The sequence below is a fragment of the Eleginops maclovinus genome, chromosome 4 (assembly GCF_036324505.1).
Source record: "Eleginops maclovinus isolate JMC-PN-2008 ecotype Puerto Natales chromosome 4, JC_Emac_rtc_rv5, whole genome shotgun sequence".
NCBI classification, from domain to species: domain Eukaryota; kingdom Metazoa; phylum Chordata; class Actinopteri; order Perciformes; family Eleginopidae; genus Eleginops; species Eleginops maclovinus.
The window spans coordinates 17,592,149-17,606,973 of NC_086352.1; the positions used below are offsets into that span (position 1 = coordinate 17,592,149).

Here is a 14,825-nt window from a genome sequence, read left to right on the forward strand (position 1 = left end):
TTAGACTGGTATAAGCAGGTATGTATGACAGGAAACCTGAGCAATTCATGCCAGGAAATACAGTGTCAACCTCAAGGGCACGCATGTGACTGATGATTCATAATAATTATAAAGCCATGATAAACAAGGTTTGTCACCTGAAAATGTTTAATTCAGAGGTACCATGATTTCCCTGATATCACTTTTGTGATCACATTTCTTAATGCTTAGGCTTGTGTTCAGTGACTACCTTAATGACTACCTGTGTGGTTATCTTTCTTTTACTATCAAACAAAAACAACAAGTTGAATGAACAAACAATAAAACAAATTAAAGATATGTTGATAAAAGGGATAAATAATCCCAGCAAAAACGGCTTGCAGTGTTCCTATTATCCTTGACCGTAACAGTGATTTTGTGCTCCTTACCACTGATTAGCTAGAGTACTGATTTCCATGTGCTCTTCCATGAGAGCTTTTTAAAAAAAAATGTACTCAAAACTGTGCATACACTCTATGAGTTTACCCTGCCCCTCACACAATATATCAAATTCCAACCAGATTGATCTTAATTGAGCGATTTCCGAACAAGATCTATTGTCTGTGACAGTACCTGTATTGATTTGTCTTTTGTACTAACCAAAACATTGAAGCATTAGGTGAAATGTATACTAAAAACAACTACTGAAGTGTCCCTGGGAGGTAATCCCTTTCATTAATCAAAATGATTATACTGAAAATTATGATAGTATAAAAAAGGGTATACATATTTAACCTTCTCAATTTAATTCTTCATTTTCCCAGTTCCTTTGGCATTTATTTATTTATTCCATTCAAGCTTCTACTCCTTAATCATCATTGACCATACTAGATGGAAATGTAGCTACCTAGGAGTCTCCACAAATGTGTTTGATTTCCTTAACCAGGCAGTATTTTTGTGGTGTGGTGGCTGTCCTTCAGATAAAAAAAAAAGAGTTAGGGACCCCCTGCTGTGGAGCCTGCAAAAGCCTCTGTTGGTGGACACAGTGCTGTATTTGTAAACTCGAGGGCCCACGCCCATGGATGTCTCCCGCTCCTGCACGCAAGCGCAGTCACACTCCTTCTGTCAAACATGGCTGTGCTTGGGAAGCAGGAAAAATGCTGAATTGTGTTGGTATATCTCTGGATAAGCAGCAGACATGGCTAGATTTGCTGACTATTTTATTGTCGTGGGATACGATCAGGAGAAAGCCGGTAAGTTTTGTGGCTGAAGTGTGTGTGCAGGCCGACAGTCAGTGTGTGATGATGTTGATGCTACATAGCTATGCGCTTAGCTTTAACGTTAGCCACACAGCTACCAGGCGAGAGTGGGAACACTTTCCTTTCCCCCCTCATAATCCGGCCAGATAGTGAATACGATCTGGCGGACATGTGTTTACAGATCAAGCACACTTCTGGTGGCAGGTCACCAGTGGATATTTACCCACAACAGGTTGAGATATTTGACTTGGATCAATCGAAACTTTTCATGGATTCAAAATCTGTCACATCCTGTCCCTGTTGATCGTCCTCCTGTCAGGTTTCACTGCAAACTTAAGGGACACTGTCGCTGAATAATGCTCACATAGGCTCATATAAAATCCAAATATTGTGCCTTCTCGATCATATTAGTTTTATTGACACATGCAAGGACAGTATTGGTATTGATAGCCAGTGTTTGCATCCGCGTTTTGTATTTTTGTAACTCCAAGATTAGTGTGTTTGCTACTCCTGCTTGCTCTGCTTTGGGTCTATTTATACCCGCTACAGCCACACTTGTCTGTGATTTGTTGTGATATATTTGTTTTTGCCGGAAGAGTGCACTTTTTCATGATGGGCGTAACGTTTTACAGCTGCGAGGAAAGGCAGTCCTTCTTATGCTCAGCCAGATCCTCTTCCTTCTTCTTCCTCTCCAGTTGTTCTTCCTCACTGGGAGCTTCCCATGCTTCCTCTCAAATGTAATGCTCAGACCCAGCTTCACGACCTCTTTTTATTCAAGGGAAGAGCCTTTTCACACTTTACTTACATCAACAAGCAGATACAACCCTTTTTGTCATTGAACATATGTTTACTCCTCACATGTTAAAATGGTACTTGTAAATACCACAAACCTCTGCACTATAACTGTTGCTCATTGACGACTTGGAGAAAGCAAAAGTATTCACTTAATCTGCCTTAAGTGGACAAGCAAAGTTCTTAGCCTCTTTCAGTGGCGTCCATCCAGCGCCATGTAAGTCAAAGAGGGCCCAGAGCAGTTGAATCCTCTTAAGTCACCATAGTTTGCTATGCACAATAGGTAAACAGCATCTTTCATTAGCTCTGTGCATCTCAGGACCATCTGACAAATTCATTTTTTGTGCTTCAGATACAAAATGTTCCTGGCGTCACCAGATAAGTTTAATGTTTAGCCAGTCTCACCACAATAAGACACAGGGGCCATGAGTTAGTTTGTTCTCCACTGGTCGCAGCTGATTATAATAATAAAGTTGATTGTTGTAAAAGCAAGCTATAAAAGTTTGCCATCTCAGATTGTGGTATTAAGTTTCTATGACAGGCATTTGTCCAATCAACGGCATCCCTTATTGTGGAACACTCCTTATTGAACTATACTTGTCTGTTTGATTAATGTTTGCTGAGTGTAGTGCATACATTGTTGTTTTGTGTTAGATCCTTGCAGAGATACCGTGTTTGTAAGTAAGTGAGAGTGATTTTCTCACAACTTGAAAATGAAAATCATTTTATTTCTGCGATCAAGAGGATAATAAAATGCTGTGCCCAGTGATGGTGGCTCATAGAAAAAAGTCAGATCACAATAGCATGCATTAGGTCAAGACATCAGATTTTTCCTGTACACTTTGCATGTTATTAATGAAACCAGGGGTCCCTGCCTGGGCCATCACCAAGCCTCCTGCACTGGCTTTTGCTCCACTGGCTTAACCCAATTCTTCTTGTTTGATTTCTATGGATGGAGCTGTTGAAAATAATGCTAAGCATGCAATCTGTTGAGCAATAGGCTGAGTTCCACTAAAATAATAATAACACTGCAGAAAGTAAATCAGTCCTTATTGATTCCAAATCTATACCTTTTAATATTTAACACAAAAAAATCAAAGCATTGCTTTTATACTCTGTAAAATAACTGTATATTTTGATTGCTGCATTGTAAAGACAGTTGGCTTAAAGTTTACAGTATTGGAAGTAAACAATATAAAGTAGTGCTTTAAACTTCCTCTCTTATTTCTGTTCACCAAGCTTCATTCATATGTTTACATTCATCTTTGCTCTGTAATACTTTTGCCCTATGAGAATGAGTATAAATCCACAGTATGTATCATCACCAAAAAGACTGATGACATGTCAACAGTATTTCACATTGTGCCTGTTTTGACTCCTTTTAGTGCTTCACAAAAGGTGAAAATGGTAAAAGTGCATGACCTGTAAGGCAGACTCCTCCATTAGGAATTGGACATGCTTCCCTGGGGGCTAATGTCATGAACCACACATTTTGGAATTATTTTCATGAATAATACTGGAATATAAAAATGCTGCTTTATATGGATGCAGTCTGTATTGAGCCTGCGCTCTATTCTGTATTTTCCTTTTGCAGTAGGATGGCGTTTCTCTTTATTGGCAATGGATTATATATTGTCTGGCGTGCCGTTTGCCATAAAATCTTATTTGCCAAGTGAAAAAGAGGAATTTGCCCAGCTGCTTTTCTCAAACACTTTATTGGATGGATATCATGACTCTTTAATGATTCAAACTGCTTTTGGAAAGTATTGTGGATGAGTGTCTACTCTCTCTAACTTTATGGTCTTCATTTTCTGTTCTGGAATGCAGGAACAGTTTATGTAACAAAGCGTATTCCTATAAAATATAAAAAATAATTCTACGTAATGACCAAAAGCAATAGTTTTCCATCTGCAGATATCATTTGGCTATGTGATATTGTCCCAAGATGTCTAACTGAGATGCAAGCATGAAAGCTTTTAATGTGGGGTAGTTTCTTCTTCAGATTAAATGAATAATGCCTTTTTAAGCGTAATTGTAAAAGCTGTACCAAGAATCCACCACACAAGGCTTTTAACCCTGAAACCTTCATGAATTGACTTTCTGTTACAACTTCTCAAAGAGTGTTTGTTTTTATGCTGCCTCTCTTGGCACACCCACAAGGAAAGTGCTTTGGCAAAACACACCCTTTCTTAAACCGCAAAACCAGCATTTGGACCTCTAAAAGTTCATGTTTATGTCTGCTATTTTTTGCTTACTTATTGCATCTTTGTGGAAATACTATGGAATTTGGTGTTTCTGAGGTTTGTTTTGATGGTCGTCTCCCTTCTTATTCTTGGCTTTAAAGTGGTTTTGAGCTTGTGTTTGTCTCGTTTCCACACAAATTGAATTACTTACTTTTACTAGATCCTTTTGCTTAATTTCAGGTGCTTTTTAAATCACAATCACATATTTTTTAGCTTTGGGCTGGCTTCTGGTAATTTGCGATAGTCTTTTTATTTACATGTAGGGGAGCTACAGAGTGCATGAATTATTATGCCATTTCTTGCAGCATTTTCAGATGGCAACATAAGATTCTATTTTAGGTTCTTCATTTTTTTTAAACCAGATGTTTCAGAATATGCTTCTTATTTTGTTCAGTTTGATAAAACGAGTTTGATAAAGCCACACCACTCCTATGCCAACAATTGATGAAAGAGCCAGAACGTTTTCACAAGATTAGAAAGTGTTGCCTAAGATGATGCCTGGAACCTGATGCTGCACTTTTGTATTTAGAAACTCAGTAAAGCTTTATCTAAAATATGTTGCATAAGCAAGATTCAACAAAGCCTTAACTCCTGATTACCAGTCCAAGAGTATCTTTGCCAACTGTTTGTCTCTGCTAAGGTGCTGGCTTAACACTATCTGTTAATTTAGTAAATTGTACACACACTACATTTGGCAAAATAATGCCAGAAAGTAAAATACTATTTGCTTACACTGACTTTAAAACCAGCCCTCTCAACAGCTAGAGATTTCTTTTTGTAGATGCAAGATCTTCAAGTGTTGCCATGTCTTGTGGTTTGTTTTTCTAAACCATTAGGCTAATTATTGAAGTTGTATAGGCGGATTTGTTTTATTGGCAGTCACATAAACATGTTTTAAATCTATACATCTATGATTTTTAGGCAAAGAGGTGAATATTTATGTAGTGAATAGTTAGTGTACTGTACTTTGGTGATTTTAAATGCTTCACCCCTTTTTTGTGTTTGCATATGCATAATATAAAACTCTCAATACTGAAAAAGGTGGATTGTCACTTTGTAACGGCACACTGCAAATCCATTAGTCTTTTTAAGTTATCTAACAGTGAAAAATGTTTAGTTTTGCACATCTGTCTGTTCAAGCCTGTCTTGAATTTATCATGATTCAGATGTTGATGTCAATAGTCAATCCCAGCAAAAAAAAGGCTACATTAAAGTTGTTACTGTGAGTATGATGGCAGTTGTTGAATTGTTTCTACTTTATTTTACATTTTGGATTTTCCGCCTCCATTGATTGTTTTCTTTTGAACTTGGCAGCTGGTTTGGATTCAGACTTTGTGGTGAAAGGCATCCTGACCACAATGGAGGAGTTCCTTCCTCCCTGTCGTAGAGTTTAAAACCGATATGTAGGGAAACTCCACTGGCTACAGTGACTTTTCCAGTGTGTTGATAAGGTGTTATACTATCAGAGCTTTGTGATTTCTGTGGTTATGCAAAATATGCTAAAGTTCATGTCAGGAAACTTTTAAGTCATAACACTTAAGGAGGAAATAAAATATGACAGATGGGATTGGTTGGTGGAATACAATATGGAAAAACTAAATAGTCCCTTTCTCTGAAACCATTTCCTTAATCTGATGAGACTTAATGACTGCAATATCTAAACTGATAAAGAGTTGGACATGGATATTGCTCTGAACTCAAACTAGTCTGAATATAATTTTGAAGAATATCATGTAACCAGATCTGTAAAATGAATTGCATATAATCGATTGCTAAACACTGGAAAAAGGGAGAGTCACTTTTTGGATGAACTGTGAGCCAGTGTATGCACAGTTGCAGCTGAGGTTCACAAAGCCATGCAGAAGTTTTCAACCCTCTTGATTTATGGCATCAATACGAGTGAGCAGCACAGCTTTTGTTTTTCTTCGATCTGAGAGAAAGAAAAAGTGATAAAAAGATGATTGATTCTTTTGTTTAAAGATATTAAAGTTGATCATGGAAACCCACTTGAGAAGACTGTGAAATGTCAAAATGTGTTTAATTTATTGTTCTCGATGGAAAACAATTTAAATAGACTCAAAAAAGTTCTCCCTTACCTTTGATTTGTTCATTTTGTGAAGCTCTTCTGGCTGATATGTTTACTTTTCACCAACATTATGACCTGGGCATGACCTGACGGAATTGTCCATCATTTTACATATGTTTCTGCCCTGCAGCAGTCTTTGGAGGGTAGACAGCTTCCTGCATTTGACATCATTAGTTTCCTTATCTCTGATACCCTTTTGGCTTGGAAACCATTCTTTGCATATCATAAGAACAGCCAGAACAGGTCAGCTTCCTGATAAAGGTGACCCATGACCCTAACTGGCATTTCCTATGCTTAAACAATAAAGGCAAAAGTTCCTCTTTTTTTTTTGTGACCAAATTTCTATTAAGCAATTGCACATCAAAATACAATACAATATTGAGTGGGCATGAAAAGTGTAGGTCGGCCATTTGTCACAAAAATATGCATCCAAATGTCAATAAAATAGCACAACTTCGTGACGCAAACAAAAATAATGACCCCCCACCCAAACCAATCTAACCAAAACAAAACTAACACAGCACAATAACATGTGATAAAGAAAGAAAAGGGAAAATTAAAATGAAAACAAAAAAGCAGCCCCATGCACGCCTGCCTGTATGCAAAGGGATTCATCCATAACACAATGGAAATGATATAGACACAGACATACACAAAGATGCAGACAAACACGCACATCAAACTTCAGAGGGAAAGAAGGTTTCATAAAATGAATGTCACAAGGGGTGACGATAGTTAAGGTTATAAGGTTACCCCAATAAGCCTTTCAAAGATTCAGCTGCTGTCTGCCAAATGGACAGAGTTTTTTCAGTAGCTCCATGAGTACGGGCAGTTGACAATTCCAAATACACCACATCTAAACAGGTAAGAATCCACTGTCTAATGTTAAGTATCTGTGAGGGTTTCCATCGCGTAACCACCATCTTTTTGGCGGCCGTGAGCCCTGCTAGGATGATGCGCTTATTTAGTCTAGAAGTATGAAGTCCTGAAAAATCATTCAGAATCAGAACAGGGACAGTCGTTGGTACTGACACAACCACTAGATCTGACAGTGTCGAAGCAACATCATACCAGAACTGTGTTACCGGTGGACAATCCCACATCATATGTAGGAACGTTCCTGGAGACTTTAAAGTACAAAAGGAGCACAAGGGAGAGTCTATCAGTTTCATGTAGAAAGGTTTGCGAGGGGTTAAATAAGTTCTATGTATGAAATTAAAATGTATCTGTTGATGGTTAGGATTACGTGACGCCTCCTTTACACTATCCCAAACATCCTCCCAGCTCTGGATCCAGAGCAGGATAGTCTTGTCTCCACAATCTGTCTAAAGGCAAGTCAGGGTATGAGGATCCTAGAATAAACATGTACAACCTAGATACCATACCCTTGGTATTATTTTGCATTGACATCAATCTGCTCAGGGGATGAATGGGTAACGGTTGCCGCCAAGGCACGCCATATGCTTTCAGGGCTGATCTGATCTGTAAGTAAAAAAAGAAAGAGGAACCTGGAAGATTGAATGAAGTTCTAATATCCTGGAAGGAACCTAGGGCGGTGTCATTGTATAAGTCTTTAAGGTAATGGATACCACTATTGCTCCAGTGTGATGAAGAGATAGGTCTCCCTCCAATCAGTAGCCCTTTGTTGTTAAACAGAGGGGAAAGTGTATGCCATTTACAGGATATCGTGAGTTCCTTTTCTACCAAGCGCCACGTTCGAATCACATTTGAAACTAAGGGACCAAAGCGTAACATTGTTTGCTTGTCAGAAACATTAGAAAACAAGACATCTTCCAAACTCCATGGTCGTACCATTTTTTTCTTCCAACTTGCACCAAGATACTGGGGTGTCAGGATGAATCCGGATGAAGAATCGAAATGGGGTTTATGGAGGTAGACTGTCGTATCATTTGAGCCAGGGGTTCGAACGAAAGGGCAAAGAGTGAAGGGCTCAAAGGGCAGCCCTGTCGTTATGACCTAGTGACAGGGAACGGAACGGAAAACAACTGCCCAGTTAGAACTTGTGCAGTGGGGTTAGAGTACAAGACCTGAATCATATGGACAAACCCTTTCCCAAACCCCATATTTTCCAGTACAGACCACAAAAAGGACCACTCCAGCCTTCCAAAAGGCCTTCATGGCATCAAGCGACAGCACAGCCTGTGGGACTTTTGTATCTTTTGCAGTATCAATTATGTGAATAAGTCACCTAACATTGTCAGAGGCAAGTCTGGACTTGATAAATCCCATCTGATCACAATGAACTAAAAATGGCATAAACTTTTCAATACGTCGCGCAATTAGCTTTGCGTAGATTTTGAGGTCCGCATTTAACAAACTCAGGGGTCTGTAACTAGCAGTCTGTGGGGTTTTTGTCTTTCTTTAGGAGCAAAGATATAAGGGCTGTATTGACATCTCTTGAAAGATTGTTCTGTGTCGTTCTCAGGAGCTCACAGATTTTTTTTAAGGAAAACCAGCATGTCAACTTTAGCTGGTTTTAAAGACGAGCGAGTGCAAGTCACTATATTCCCTCCAGTGCTGAAAAGACGCTCTGAAGGAGCACTTGTGGCAGGGACAGAGAGATACTTGCGGGCCATATTGCACAGTTGTACAAAGTTGATCTTGTGCACCTTCCACCAGGCCAAGGGGTCATCTTCTCCATCAATGGCAGGGGTCATGAGGTAAGTGTTTAACTCTGCCTCAGCGACATCTTCAAGTTGCATAGGAGAAGCAGCAGAAGAGGCCAAGGCAGTCTTGAAGAGGCTGCCATCACCATATTCGATGCGTTGTCCGTCGTTATGCAGATGTGGTTTTCTTCCTGTAGATCCCAGCTGGCAAGCCCCTCTCAGACCGGCTGCAATATTTTGCCCTGTGTGGTCGTCCGGGAAGTAGTATGCTTGAAGGCAGCGAGCTTTGAGATTCAAGTCTTCGTCAATGTAATGCACCGTTAGACTCTGATATGGCTCCGACGTACGGCTCGACCACAGATCAGTTGTTGTCGCAAAAAACTCCACTGTTTTCAGCTTGGCTGCAACTCTCTGTCTGCATTTTTTGTATAGCTCAGGTACGGCAACCTGGCTAAAATGTGTGCGTGAGGGCATTCTGTACCGCTTATCCAGTGTGCTCACCAAAGCCGTAAACCCAGGTTGGCCACTACATTAATGGGCATCATGTCTTTCGCTATGAACTCCGTTATTGCCTGAGTTATTTCCGCGTGCCGTTTCGAATTCTGTTCATAAGGAGTAATACCTTCAAACAGCAAGGTCAGTGATCCCTGTCGGCTGGTACTTGAAGTTGTAGCACTGGTCGTTGGCATTCTAGCCATGCAACTATCGTACATGGTTTTGTGGTTTTTTTTAAAGTGTTGATAAAGGTTTGTAGTGTTACCTCGTGAGGTAGCAACAGTAGCGAGGCACGTTCTGCACAATACCTGACGTTGCGCAGCATCTTCCTTTTTAAAGCCAAAATAATTCCACACAACTGACGTGCCGCCCCTCTTTGGTACCAAACTTCCAGCCGTGCACTCTTCTGACGAGCCTGAGGCCATTGTGCAACACGTTCAAGCGCGGCGTTGACTTGTTTCTCTGCCTGCTCGGCTTCGCTCGCAAGTCACACGACCAGATCACGTGACCAGTCAACTCGCAGCCTTTGCGGTTGGAAAATCTCGTTTTGTCATATCGCGATATTATCGCAAATGCAATTAATCGTTCAGCCCTAGGAGGTATCCCATCTAAGCCAGGGGATTTATTGGACTGCATAGACAAAGCCGCTCTTTCTAATACTTCCACCGTTACAGGGTTATCAAGGCTCAAGGAATCTTCTACTGATGGACATGGTAGATTTTGCTGTCCAAGAATGTTCTCACATCCATTTTTGTCCAGCTGGCCCTCGGATTGGTATAAAGTGGAATAAAACCCACTAAGCGTTTTATTCATCTCTTTGGGTTCTGTTGTAATAAGGCCTTAAGTCGTTCTCATGGAGGGGATGTCAGCAAAGTTGTCACTAGATCTAATCTTCATGGCCAATAAATGACTGGGTCTGGATCCCTGAAAATAATACCTCTGTCTAGTTCTGTGTAACAAGAATTCAGATTGCTGTTTCAAAATGTCATTAATTTCTTTTTTGATGAGGTTACGTTTAGTCTCTGTCTGAGGAATAGTTATTTTGCAGAAGACAATCTAATCTAGAAAATTCAGCTTTAAGGGTTTGTAATCTGGCAGATTTAGCCTTACGCAAATTGGAAGTGAACAATGTGACATTACTTCTAATAAAACCTTTCACTGCATCCCATATTATCCTAGGATCATCTACTGAACCCATATTAAAAGAAAGAAACTTGTCCAACTGAGATAGAAATTGCGCTTTAATATCCCCATTCTTTAATAATGAAGAGTTAAAGCGCCATCTAGTGGCCCGTTCTGATAAGTATTTCAGAGAGGCGCGACAGAACACTCCTTTATGGTCTGATAGAGCAATGGGAAGCAACATAGTATTATCAATGCTTTGAAAAAGGTTTGGGGAAGAAAACAGAAAATCTATTCTAGAGAATGTGTTATGCCTGTGAGAAAAAAAATGAATAGTCTTTCAAGGTAGGATTAACTGATCGCCAGACATCTACAAGACCTAGGCTTTGGACCCGAGATCGCAGAGCAGCAGTAGCCAATTCTTGGTCTCTTGAGGCTCTTGGATGGAACGATCTCGAGCCACATTCCATACAGCGTTCATGTCAGCCCGAACTACTAATGAATACTCGGTCAGTTCTATGCGTTAAGCAGTCATAAAAACCTCTCAAATGCAGTAGCGGTGCGTGGCCAATTTTACAGAGGAGGCCAGAGAGATCGTAAGCTACTGAATGACGTCATACCCATGTCAACAATGTGACTAAAAGTAGCATAAATAAATCAGGACAAATGATTGCAGCTGCTGCTATTTATTGACACCATATCGCAACAAGCTTAAACAAACACAACACAACACAAAACCTTACACCCATATTTGTAATCTCAATAATACACTGAACTGTAGCCTACAGGTGGCCTCACATTCTAAAAGTCTCTGACGGGTTCACACCGCTGTCCGCAGGATGCTAAAGTGAAAGCCTCGGCTGTCACACTGCGTAAAGAAATAAAGTAAGCTTACTCACTATTTGTAGAGAAATGCCATTCTCCTATCCTTAATGGTGGCGAAATGATCTGTTGGAGCGGTCAAACAAGAGGCATGGCCAGCAGAAAAGACAATTTAGCATTACACTCCCTGTTAGCCAGTCCGTTCTCGTATAGTTCCCTTCACAAAACGTCCGGGTATTTCCTTTAGCTCTTCCCTGAGTAAGGTCGAGATTCGGAGTGGACCTACCCTTCTGTTTTATTTTTAACTGAATTTCAAACGGTAGTTTAGTGAAATCGTTTCTCAGAAAAAACTCTGGGTCTCCGTGGCCATCCATTCTTACTTTCTAACCTTCCTTCACGGTTAGCAACAGCATGGTTGTGTGTGGTTACGTACTTACGTATTAGTGTAGGAGGCACGTACAAGCTAGCCTCCTCATTTTTTAAATTTTTACAGTTTGATTGACCTTGATGAGCGTTCGGTGACAAGCCGAGCTTCAATCTGATTGGCTAAAACCCTTAGTAGTAGTGGAGGCCAAGTTAAACGGGCCTCCTTAGATGGCAGTATTTCACCTATAGGGGCGCTGTTTTGCTCGCTCAAAGAAAAACATGACATCAGGGAATTAAACACGGCATATTTGGAACCTAAAATGTGCGTCATGAATCCCAACTCATGGATATTTTTTTATCGAATATAAATGAGGAGGCCACGCCTCCCTTGGCCTCCGGGAGAAAACGCCACTGCTCAAATGTTTCCGGCGCATAAATCGAAGCCAAAGCGACTTTCCCCCGTAAAGCTCTGCTTTCACAATTACCAATCTGCCCACCGTGTCAGTCCTAATGTCCAGCACTTTAATCGGAAGATTACGTCTAGCTACCACCGCCACTCCCCTAGTTTTCGTGTCTACTGACGAAGACGCAATGACATGGTAGAATCTATTACCAAGGCGTTTGGTATCATGACCTAGCAAGTGAGTTTCCTGCAAAAGGGCAAGATCGACTTTTTTTACGACGGAGCAGTGACAAAACACTAGCTCGCTTATAGTGCGTTTAAACCGCCAGCATTCCATACTAAAATAGACAGATCACCCATTATCGTATTGACCAGATTTCATAAAAAAGCAGGATAACTGAAAATATATGCAACAACCGGACCCAACAACCCCAAGCATAACGGTAAAATCTGACACTTCCCCCCATGTTCTGCAAACATTATAGCCTACCATACCGAAGTAGCATTCATCATGCAGGTAACGTAATGGCTAAAACAAGAGAACGCTATCCTTACCCTTCACCTCTAAATAGAGGAAGAAACAGTCCAACAACTAAAACGATCATGTAGGAGCTCCCAGCTCCAAATGGAAATCCAAAAAATCTGTAGATATTATATCCGTGTGCAGTCCACATAAATTGAGGAGAAACAAATGTCCAAGTGCAGCCCAAAGAGGCTTAGCTAACTGGACGGTTAGTGCTAGCCTCAGTGCCAAGGTGTATAGAATAAACTAGCTAGCTCTATTTTAGCCTAGCTACTGAACAGGCTATCTTGTAAAAAACTTAAAAACTACTGAGAGCACTAACATAAAATCCACAGAGTAACAAAATCCATAAAATAATACAAATAAATGTGAACAAGGCGGCCTTGCACAGAGGGCTGCAAAAATACCAAAGGCAAAAAGAGGAGGGATGGGAGTCTAGCATCTCTTCGCTTAGCCTACTCGTCTTCATTAGTAGCGCTAGCTGGCCGCGACTCCGTCTCCAGCTGAGCGACGCGGTCCTGCAGATCCGTAGCAGATCTTGAGGTTCGGCAGAGAATTGACGAAGTCCTCGGCGTCCTTAGAAGAGTGAAACGACCCGGCGTTCCCACCTGCTTTGATTTTCAAAGTGGCAGGGTAGCGGAGGGAGAATTCAACCCCTTTAGCTCTTGCAGTATCCATGGCTCGCGAGAATGCCTGACGTCTCTTGAGGGTGTAGGCACTGTAGTCAGGGAAAAAGCGTATCCTCCGTCCGTATGGCATTCGAACCTTCCACCCCTTCAGCTAGACCGATAATGCGGAGGTTGCATCTCCTGTTGCGATCCTCCATGTCGGCTAGCTTGAGTTGCATCTGTTCTAGCACGGACTCATGGTTGCTTAGCAGATCAGAAGGCAAAAGTTCCTTTAACATAGAATTTACATATGTCATCAGAATTTGTGAATTTCAAACAGGCCTGTCCTTTAACTCAGCATCACATTGTGCAGGATTGAAGTGATGATAAAAATGAGACAAATGGAGCTGCTCCAATCACAGGAGTATGTGCCTTATACTGGAAAAACGATAATGCAATATATCAACATCTGTGGTGATTTCCCTGGGATGAAGCCACGTTTTCTAATCAACAGCTGAAGGCTCTGCATTTATCTCGGGTGGATTTATATCTTACGAAATTCCAATCTCATTTCATTACAAAAGGAGGGTCAGTAATGCGGTGTCAGCAGATGTGAAGACTTCCTCCATGTATGTCTTAATGGCTGAATTGGCTTTAAGTATTTCTGTTTTTGGGTGGATTTTCCCTCTTAGCTTGTGTCTTAATATTGGCATGGAGGAGATTGAATAAACTTAGTTAACTTGTTTCCAGAACAGTCCACCTGTGTGCACAACTGAGCCAAAATCATGCTAAAGGCTGACGTGAATGTTACGTCAACTCCACTGGGGGCCTGCCCATACTTGGTTAAAACGAGCATTTTGCTGCGTTAATCAACAGAAACAGCAGGACAATAAATCGGGAAGATGGATAGAGATTTCTTTTTATTCCAAGAGGAGAAACATCTGCTCTAATCAAGAAAGACAAAAAACTTTTCCTCTGTGGTTTTTCAATTTTTGTTGAGATGTTATGCTAAATCACAGAACTGAGCAATAAATAATGAAGTTCATTCAATCTTTCAAAGTAGAAGTCAGATATTTGTCTGTGCGTTCACACTGTCCCAGTTGGGTTGTAGGCCTTAAGCCATCTCTTACCATCATTTCAACCAAATCTATGGATATTTTTTTCAACACTAGAACAAACCACTAGGTTAAAAGGTGTTAAACTACTAATGCAGTCGGAATGTTTTATATCTGACTCATGTTTCCCAACAGTTGTGTTTTATAAGCTGTCTCATGCAAAGCACTACACTGTACATTTACTAATTCAGTTAAAGTATGTGCATACAACACTTCATAAAATAAACCCAGTGTTTGTACTGGACTCTGCAAATCTTTAACGGCATACAGTATTAAAGGCTGAGATTAGTCAATAGTTATTGTGCCTGACAAAGACGTCCCTGAAGCCATTTCAGGAAAAAACTTCAATATGTATATTTATATATATCAAATTTTATTAGAAAGCAGGAGATACAAATACATTTTC

General features: G+C 40.5%; 1 protein-coding gene across 2 annotated transcripts in view; it reads left to right on the forward strand.

Annotated features, from left to right (window-relative positions):
* The first annotated feature begins 1,044 nt into the window (after positions 1-1,044).
* Positions 1,045-14,825, forward strand: part of sbf2 (SET binding factor 2) — an 86,371-nt gene continuing 72,590 nt past the window's right edge. For both annotated transcript variants that reach the window (XM_063881457.1, XM_063881459.1), the window contains exon 1: positions 1,045-1,211. In XM_063881457.1, the coding sequence (XP_063737527.1) occupies positions 1,157-1,211 (55 nt within the window). In that variant the 5' untranslated portion in view covers positions 1,045-1,156. The remainder of the gene's footprint in view (positions 1,212-14,825) is intronic.